Raw genomic sequence first — 10,000 nt, 5'->3', positions numbered from 1 at the left:
AACACTTCTAAATATATATAAAGGCTATAATTCCTACCGCCAGCGGGCAAGCGGAGTTTGCCGTTCAAGATGTGGTTTTCATCTCTGGTGGGTAGCCCCCACTCATATGACCGTTATAAGCCCTTGGCATGCAGCTTTTGCATCTCTGGTGGGTAGCCCCCACTCATATGACCGTTATAAGCCCTTGGCATGCAGCTTTTGCATCTCTGGTGGGTAGCCCCCACTCATATGACCGTTATAAGCCCTTGGCATGCAGCTTTTGCATATCTGGCGTTTAGCCTCCACTCAGAGGACAGCTATAAACCCTCGGCAAGCCATCAAGCCATGAGTTCATTTGAAAGACAATAGCAAGGAATTTCTCTAATCTCAAATTGGACCTGCCACCTTCCAGCGGACCACCGCCAGCCAGAGGCTGCAAACAGTTTTTGTTGTTTCTATAAATACCTTACATTTGTTGTAATTGTAATTTGATTAGATTTATTTGCCAATTTAAAAACACAATACAACCACACGTGGACATAAAATCATCACATGCTTTTAAAATCATCGAGGATGACACAAAAAGTGATAACGCCTCACCCACTTGAAGAAAAGTGTTGATTAAATCAAAATAAAATAAACTGTTTAAATAAAATATAATTGTATTTGCCACATGCTTCTCAAACAACAGGTGTAGACTAACAGATTGGGCAGAGAGATAAAGAACAGAGAGATGTAATCCGACGACTATAAATACACAAGGAGTAACAATCGCTGTCATTAACAGTGAAATTGTCTATGGTCATGAAACCAATTCCAATCCAACGTTGCAACGTCAATAATTGACATTGCAAGTCTTTCAATGAAGCCTGCATTGCTAAACTGTTGGAATCCCATAGCCATTTCATTGGGAGGATGTTGGCCTTTTGTACTGTGACCAATAACAGTGGAGAGAACTTCATATTAGCATAGCCACTTTTTCCCCTCCTTTGCCAAAGTAATGTTATTTGCATGAAGGTTTTTGATCCAGGCTCCGGTCTGTGATTCATACGGCAGGACCAGTGGGTGGTGGCGCCTCTTACACCACAGAAGAAGAAGCTGAAAAGCCCAAGTTCAACACAGAATCGCATTAGTGGAAACCAAGACTGTTCTCAGGGCAGGCCTGCTTGTAGCTAGAGATATTTGAATCGCGTCAGGGACAATTTTAGCATTTTAGTTAAGCCTAACCCTACGCCTTTTCCTAACCTTAACCTAATTCTCCTAACCTGCCACTTTAATTCTCCTAACCTGCTGCGTAAGTTCTCCTAATATGCTACGAAAAGTCACTTCTGCTAGTCAAAACCGGCTGATCTGCCCTGAGAGCAGTCTGAGCATCCACTAATGCGATTCAGCAACTTCAACAGGAAATTACCATTCTCAGCTAGTAGCAAGAAGAAGGGCGATTGCGAATTTTGGAAGGAAAACGCCACAGGCTTTTGGAACTAAAGAACAGTTTAATTGTTTGTGTGTATCACCACCGAACGTTTTGAAATACACAACAAATAATACCCCAGCGGCACTCATTCAGTCAATATAGATTAGCGCACCAGCTAACGTTAGCTAGCCTGGATTTGAAATCATGGAGAGAGTGGATTAGACAAACGACTTCCTCAGCTAGCTAGCTACATTTTTAAACCAACATGTTGACCATTTGTCTCGTTCTTAGTTCTCACCCGTTCGTGCATCAGATTGGAATGCAAAGTTTGTTTGCTCAAGTGAGTAACGTTACTGCTTTCCTTCATTTGTGTGCCATTTTACCGGTGTAACTTAAAACGAGGACAATAAAACTTGCTAGCTAGCCTAGTTAACGTTACTTGGCTAGCTAGCTAACGTTAGCTGGCTTGCTAACGTCAACGAGCTAGCTAGCTAAAAACATGAACTTGGTTGTTGCTAGCCGCTAACTAAATGACTTTGACTATCTGTTCTTTCTTCCACAGTATTTACTTACATTTACATTTACATTTTAGTCATTTAGCAGACGCTCTTATCCAGAGCGACTTACAGGAGCAATTAGGGTTAAGTGCCTTGCTCAAGGGCACATCGACAGATTTTTCACCTAGTCGGCTCGGGGATTAGAACCAGCGACCTTTCGGTTAGTGGCACAACGCTCTTACCCACTAAGCCACCTGCCGCCCCATTTCATTTCAATGTAACGTTATTGTTTCAAACAGTCAGACACTACAACGATGCCAAGTTTGGGCCGCAGACATGAAGGTAAGAACATACCAACTTAAATGGAAATACTTACTGGGAATATCTGCCCTGTTGTCTTTAGACTGTCACAGTAAATATAAGGGGGTGGAGGAGGGAAATATGTTAACATAGCATGTCATTTCTAATACTTCTCTTGGTGTCTGGCTGTAATGTGTGCCAAGGACCTGAAGGTGACATTGTGGCGGATGCCACCTTGTATTCTGTCAAACCGTCTTCCCCATGGCCACAACCTGGACTGGGGCAGGGGATAAGGCCCATGGCCACAACCTGGACTGGGGCAGGGGGGATGCTACCTCGCATTCTGTCAAACCGTCTTCCCCATGACCACAACCTGGACTGGGGCAGGGGATAAGGCCCATGGCCACAACCTGGACTGGGGCAGGGGGGATGCTACCTCGCATTCTGTCAAACCGTCTTCCCCATGACCACAACCTGGACTGGGGCAGGGGATAAGGCCCATGGCCACAACCTGGACTGGGGCAGGGGGGATGCTACCTCGCATTCTGTCAAACCGTCTTCCCCATGGCCACAACCTGGACTGGGGCAGGGGATAAGGCCCATGGCCACAACCTGGACTGGGGCAGGGGGGATGCTACCTCGCATTCTGTCAAACCGTCTTCCCCATGACCACAACCTGGACTGGGGCAGGGGATAAGGCCCATGGCCACAACCTGGACTGGGGCAGGGGGATGCTACCTCGCATTCTGTCAAACCGTCTTCCCCATGGCCACAACCTGGACTGGGGCAGGGGATAAGGCCCATGGCCACAACCTGGACTGGGGCAGGGGGATGCTACCTCGCATTCTGTCAAACCGTCTTCCCCATGACCACAACCTGGACTGGGGCAGGGGATAAGGCCCATGGCCACAACCTGGACTGGGGCAGGGGGGATGCTACCTCGCATTCTGTCAAACCGTCTTCCCCATGGCCACAACCTGGACTGGGGCAGGGGATAAGGCCCATGGCCACAACCTGGACTGGGGCAGGGGGATGCTACCTCGCATTCTGTCAAACCGTCTTCCCCATGACCACAACCTGGACTGGGGCAGGGGATAAGGCCCATGGCCACAACCTGGACTGGGGCAGGGGGGATGCTACCTCGCATTCTGTCAAACCGTCTTCCCCATGACCACAACCTGGACTGGGGCAGGGGATAAGGCCCATGGCCACAACCTGGACTGGGGCAGGGGGGATGCTACCTCGCATTCTGTCAAACCGTCTTCCCCATGACCACAACCTGGACTGGGGCAGGGGATAAGGCCCATGGCCACAACCTGGACTGGGGCAGGGGGGATGCTACCTCGCATTCTGTCAAACCGTCTTCCCCATGACCACAACCTGGACTGGGGCAGGGGATAAGGCCCATGGCCACAACCTGGACTGGGGCAGGGGGGATGCTACCTCGCATTCTGTCAAACCGTCTTCCCCATGGCCACAACCTGGACTGGGGCAGGGGATAAGGCCCATGGCCACAACCTGGACTGGGGCAGGGGGGATGCTACCTCGCATTCTGTCAAACCGTCTTCCCCATGACCACAACCTGGACTGGGGCAGGGGATAAGGCCCATGGCCACAACCTGGACTGGGGCAGGGGGGATGCTACCTCGCATTCTGTCAAACCGTCTTCCCCATGACCACAACCTGGACTTTATGGATGAACCAGACTTGTGGAGGTCTACAAATTATTTTCTGAGGTCTTGGCTGATTTATTTTCATTTTCCCATGATGTCAAGCAAAGAGGCACTGAGTTTGAAGGTAGGCCTTGAAATACATCCACCAATTGACTAAAATGATGTCAATTAGCCTATCAGAAGCTTCTAAAGCCATGACATCATTTTCTGGAATTTTCCAAGATGTTTAAAGGCACAGTCAACTTAGTGTATGTAAACTTCTGACCCACTGGAATTGTGATACAGTGAATTATAAGTGAAATAATGATGTCCTAACCGACTTGCCAAAACTAGTTTGTTAACAAGAAATTTGTGGAGTGGTTGAAAAACAAGTTTTAATGACTCCAACCTAAGTGTATGTAAACTTCCCACTTCAACTGTATGTGTCATATGCATAGAGACTCACAAAGTGGCTGGACTGGAGTGGGGTTGGGTTAGGGGTCAGGGTTAAAGGTTATGTGACTTACATAGTGGCTGGGCTGTAGTGGGGTTGGGTTAGGGGTCAGGGTTAAAGGTTATGTGACTTACATAGTGGCTGGGCTGTAGTGGGGTTGGGTTAGGGGGTCAGGGTTAAAGGTTATGTGACTTACATAGTGGCTGGGCTGTAGTGGGGTTGGGTTAGGGGTCAGGGTTAAAGGTTATGTGACTTACATAGTGGCTGGGCTGTAGTGGGGTTGGGTTAGGGGTCAGGGTTAAAGGTTATGTGACTTACATAGTGGCTGGGCTGTAGTGGGGTTGGGTTAGGGGTCAGGGTTAAAGGTTATGTGACTTACATAGTGGCTGGGCTGTAGTGGGGTTGGGTTAAGGGTCAGGGTTAAAGGTTATGTGACTTACATAGTGGCTGGGTGGTAGACGGGCTGGGCAGGGGAAAGGGTTAGGGTCAGAGGTTAGGGTCAGAGGTTAACTTACATAGTGGCTGGGCTGTAGTGGGACTGGGCAGGGGAAAAGGGTTAGGGTCAGAGGTTAGGGTCAGAGGTTAACTTACATAGTGGCTGGGCTGTAGTGGGACTGGGCAGGGGAAAGGGTTAGGGTCAGAGGTTAGGGTCAGAGGTTAACTTACATAGTGGCTGGGCTGTAGTGGGACTGGGCAGGGGGAAGTCCTCGGTGAAGTTGACGTTACACATGTCAGTACTACAGCAGCAGAAGTGATACGTCCCATTCTGGATCTGAGGAGGCAGGTTGGTTACCAGGCAACGGTCGTCCCGACACTCCTGCTGGTCGCCAAGGTGAGTCCAACAACCTGGAGGTGACAGGAGGGAGGAGGATGAAAGAGGAAGACCTTGCTGATCCAGCAGACAGATGTCCTGGGGAGTGGATTCATATAGAAATAATAACCCCTGGTAAACACATGGGGACACTCCCAATGGGCCGCCTGGTATTGGGATGCAATCATTTCCATGGTAATGTAGAATATTCATTCAAATGATGTGGCTCATGCAACGGAATGGATTTTTTGTCATGTCAGCTGAGTTGACTCAACAAATCACAGCACAGATTGAAGGGTACATTTCTTGATTTAGGGTTAGGAGCTAGGGTCAGTTTTAGGGTTAGGAGCTAGGGTTAGTTTTAGGGTTAGGAGCTGGGGTTAGGAGCTAGGGTCAGTTTTAGGGTTAGTTTTAGGGTTAGGAGCTAGGGTCAGTTTTAGGGTTAGGAGCTGGGGTTAGGAGCTAGGGTTAGTTTTAGGGTTAGTTTTAGGGTTAGGAGCTAGGGTTAGTTTTAGGGTTAGGAGCTAGGGTTAGTTTTAGGGTTAGGAGCTGGGGTTAGGAGCTAGGGTTAGTTTTAGGGTTAGTTTTAGGGTTAGGAGCTAGGGTTAGTTTTAGGGTTAGGAGCTAGGGTTAGTTTTAGGGTTAGGAGCTGGGGTTAGTTTTAGGGTTAGGAGCTAGGGTCAGTTTTAGGGTTAGGAGCTGGGGTTAGTTTTAGGGTTAGGAGCTAGGTTAGGTTAGGTTTTTAGGGTTAGGAGCTAGGGTCAGTTTTAGGGTTAGGAGCTAGGGTTAGTTTTAGGGTTAGGAGCTAGGGTTAGTTTTAGGGTTAGGAGCTAGGGTTAGTTTTAGGGTTAGGAGCTAGGGTTAGTTTTAGGGTTAGGAGCTAGGGTTAGTTTTAGGGTTAGTTTTAGGGTTAGGAGCTAGGGTTAGTTTTAGGGTTAGGAGCTAGGGTTAGTTTTAGGGTTAGGAGCTAGGGTTAGTTTTAGGGTTAGGGAGCTAGGGTTAGTTTTAGGGTTAGGAGCTAGGGTTAGTTTTAGGGTTAGGAGCTGGGGTTAGGAGCTAGGGTCAGTTTTAGGGTTAGGAGCTAGGGTTAGGAGCTAGGGTTAGTTTTAGGGTTAGTTTTAGGGTTAGGAGCTAGGGTTAGTTTTAGGGTTAGTTTTAGGGTTAGGAGCTAGGGTCAGTTTTAGGGTTAGGAGCTAGGGTTAGTTTTAGGGTTAGGAGCTAGGGTTAGTTTTAGGGTTAGGAGCTAGGGTTAGTTTTAGGGTTAGGAGCTAGGGTTAGTTTTAGGGTTTAGGAGCTAGGGCTTAAGGTTAGGAGCTTAGGGGTTAGTTTTAGGGTTAGGAGCTAGGGTTAGTTTTAGGGTTAGGAGCTAGGGTTAGTTTTAGGGTTAGGAGCTAGGGTTAGTTTTAGGGTTAGGAGCTGGGGTTAGTTTTAGGGTTAGGAGCTAGGGTTAGTTTTAGGGTTAGGAGCTAGGGTTAGTTTTAGGGTTAGGAGCTAGGGTTAGTTTTAGGGTTAGGAGCTAGGGTTAGTTTTAGGGTTAGGAGCTAGGGTTAGTTTTAGGGTTAGGAGCTAGGGTTAGTTTTAGGGTTAGGAGCTAGGGTTAGTTTTAGGGTTAGGAGCTAGGGTTAGATTTAGGGTTAGGAGCTAGGGTTAGTTTTAGGGTTAGGAGCTAGGGTTAGATTTAGGGTTAGGAGCTAGGGTCAGTTTTAGGGTTAGGAGCTAGGGTTAGTTTTAGGGTTAGGAGCTAGGGTTAGTTTTAGGGTTAGGAGCTGGGGTTAGGAGCTAGGGTTAGTTTTAGGGTTAGGAGCTAGGGTTAGTTTTAGGGTTAGGAGCTAGGGTTAGTTTTAGGGTTAGGAGCTAGGGTTAGTTTTAGGGTTAGGAGCTAGGGTTAGTTTTAGGGTTAGGAGCTAGGGTTAGTTTTAGGGTTAGGAGCTGGGGTTAGGAGCTAGGGTTAGTTTTAGGGTTAGGAGCTAGGGTTAGGAGCTAGGGTTTAGTTTTAGGGTTAGGAGCTAGGGTTAGTTTTAGGGTTAGGAGCTAGGGGTTAGGAGCTAGGGTTAGGAGCTAGGGGTTAGGAGCTAGGGTTAGTTTTAGGGTTAGGAGCTAGGGTTAGTAGTTTTAGGGTTAGGAGCTAGGGTTAGTTTTAGGGTTAGGAGCTAGGTAGTTTAGGTTAGGAGCTAGGGTTAGTTTTAGGGTTAGGAGCTAGGGTTAGGAGCTAGGGTTAGGTTTTAGGGTTAGGAGCTAGGGTTAGTTTTAGGGTTAGGAGCTAGGGTTAGGAGCTAGGGTTAGTTTTAGGGTTAGGAGCTAGGGTTGGTTTTAGGGTTAGGAGCTAGGGTTAGATTTAGGGTTAGGAGCTAGGGTTAGTTTTAGGGTTAGGAGCTGAGGTTAGTTTTAGGGTTAGGAGCTAGGGTTAGTTTTAGGGTTAGGAGCTAGGGTTAGTTTTAGGGTTAGGAGCTAGGGTTATTTTAGGGTTAGGAGCTAGGTTAGTTTTAGGAGCTAGGGTTAGTTTTAGGGTTAGGAGCTAGGGTTAGATTTAGGGTTAGGAGCTAGGGGTTAGTTTTAGGGTTAGGAGCTAGGGTTAGTTTTAGGGTTAGGAGCTAGGGTTAGTTTTAGGGTTAGGAGCTAGGGTTAGGAGCTAGGGTTAGTTTTAGGGTTAGGAGCTAGGGTTAGTTTTAGGGTTAGGAGCTAGGGTTAGTTTTAGGGTTAGGAGCTAGGGTTAGTTTTAGGGTTAGGAGCTAGGGTTAGATTTAGGGTTAGGAGCTAGGGTTAGTTTTAGGGTTAGGAGCTAGGGTTAGTTTTAGGGTTAGGAGCTAGGGTTAGGAGCTAGGGTTAGGAGCTAGGGTTAGTTTTAGGGTTAGGAGCTAGGGTTAGTTTTAGGGTTAGGAGCTAGGGTTAGGAGCTAGGGTTAGGAGCTAGGGTTAGGAGCTAGGGTTAGTTTTAGGGTTAGGAGCTAGGGTTAGGAGCTAGGGTTAGATTTAGGGTTAGGAGCTAGGGTTAGTTTTAGGGTTAGGAGCTAGGGTTAGGAGCTAGGGTTAGGAGCTAGGGTTAGGAGCTAGGGTTAGGAGCTAGGGTTAGGAGCTAGGGTTAGTTTTAGGGTTAGGGTTAGGAGCTAGGGTTAGGTTTTGGGGTTAAGGACTGAATTGTGTGTCCCCACAAGGTTAGTTGTACAAGACTGTGTGTGTGTGTGTGTTACTGTCACCTTGTTTGACCAGCCTGATGTCTCCAGGAGGACTCTTCTCCCAGAGGCCGAAGCAGTGTGATCCTTTAGAACAGCGGATAGTAGTGTTCTCTGGGGAAACCCGTCCCTCTCCCACCGCCACACGCTCCATCTCCCACTGTTGCTGCTGGTCAGTGAAGGCACATTCCCTCTCCTCCTGCTGGTCAGCTGAGGGGGAGGAGGGATGGGGGTTCATTTTCATTGGATCAGATAGAGATGGCTCTCAAGAAACACATGACAGTACTCAATCATCCCCCTCCCCCTACCTCCCCCCTACCACCAACCCCTCTCCCCTCTTCTCTAATCAGACCACTACAGCATCCCCCTCCCCCCTACCACCAACCCCTCTCCCCTCTTCTCTAATCAGACCACTACAGCATCCCCCTCCCCCCTACCACCAACCCCTCTCTTCTCTTCTCTAATCAGACCACTACAGCATCCCCCTCCCCCTACCACCAACCCCTCTCTTCTCTTCTCTAATCAGACCACTACAGCATCCCCCCTCCCCCTCCCACCAACCCCTCTCCCCTCTTCTCTAATCAGACCACTACAGCATCCCCCTCCCCCCCTACCACCAACCCCTCTCCCCTCTTCTCTAATCAGACCACTACAGCATCCCCCTCCCCCTCCCTCCCCCTACCACCAACCCCTCTCTTCTCTTCTCTAATCAGACCACTACAGCATCCCCCCTCCCCCCTCCCTCCCCCCTACCACCAACCCCTCTCCCCTCTTCTCTAATCAGACCACTACAGCATCCCCCTCCCCCCTACCTCCCCCCTACCACCAACCCCTCTCCCCTCTTCTCTAATCAGACCACTACAGCATCCCCCTCCCCTACCTCCCCCTACCACCAACCTCTCTCCCCTCTTCTCTAATCAGACCACTACAGCATCCCCCTCCCCCTCCCTCCCCCTACCACCAACCCCTCTCCCCTCTTCTCTAATCAGACCACTACAGCATCCCCCTCCCCCCTCCCTCCCCCCTACCACCAACCCCTCTCCCCTCTTCTCTAATCAGACCACTACAGCATCCCCCTCCCCCCTACCTCCCCCTACCACCAACCCCCTCTCCCTCTTCTCTAATCAGACCACTACAGCATCCCCCCTCCCCCTACCTCCCCCTACCACCAACCCCTCTCCCCTCTTCTCTAATCAGACCACTACAGCATCCCCCTCCCCCTACCTCCCCCTACCACCAACCCCTCTCCTCTCTTCTCTAATCAGACCACTACAGCATCCCCCCCCTCCCCCCTACCACCAACCCCTCTCCCCTCTTCTCTAATCAGACCACTACAGCATCCCCCCTCCCCCTCCCTCCCCCTACCACCAACCCCTCTCCCCTCTTCTCTAATCAGACCACTACAGCATCCCCCTCCCCCTCCCTCCCCCTACCACCAACCCCTCTCCCCTCTTCTCTAATCAGACCACTACAGCATCCCCCCCCCCCTCCCTCCCCCTACCACCAACCCCTCTCCCCTCTTCTCTAATCAGACCACTACAGCATCCCCCCTCCCCCCTACCACCAACCCCTCTCTTCTCTTCTCTAATCAGACCACTACAGCATCCCCCCCCCCCCCCTCCCCCTACCACCAACCCCTCTCCCCTCTTCTCTAATCAGACCACTACAGCATCCCCCTCCCCCTCCTCCCCCTACCACCAACCCCTCTCCCTCTTCTCTAATCA

The 10,000-nt window shown here is 49.7% G+C and overlaps 1 protein-coding gene across 1 annotated transcript in view; it reads right to left on the bottom strand.

Moving 5' to 3' along the window:
- The window catches only part of LOC121560403 (bone morphogenetic protein receptor type-2), a 49,275-nt gene that overhangs the window by 20,381 nt on the left and 18,894 nt on the right, over window positions 1–10,000 (bottom strand). The window contains exons 2-3 of the mRNA XM_045219140.1: window positions 8,301–8,486; window positions 4,963–5,142 (exon numbers count right to left, since the gene is read on the bottom strand). Of these exons, the coding sequence (XP_045075075.1) occupies window positions 4,963–5,142; window positions 8,301–8,486 (366 nt within the window). The remainder of the gene's footprint in view (window positions 1–4,962; window positions 5,143–8,300; window positions 8,487–10,000) is intronic.

Source organism: Coregonus clupeaformis, unplaced genomic scaffold, assembly GCF_020615455.1.
Source record: "Coregonus clupeaformis isolate EN_2021a unplaced genomic scaffold, ASM2061545v1 scaf2089, whole genome shotgun sequence".
NCBI lineage: Eukaryota > Metazoa > Chordata > Actinopteri > Salmoniformes > Salmonidae > Coregonus > Coregonus clupeaformis.
Note: the sequence above shows the minus strand (reverse complement) of the source record. Positions and strands in the feature narration are given on the sequence as shown.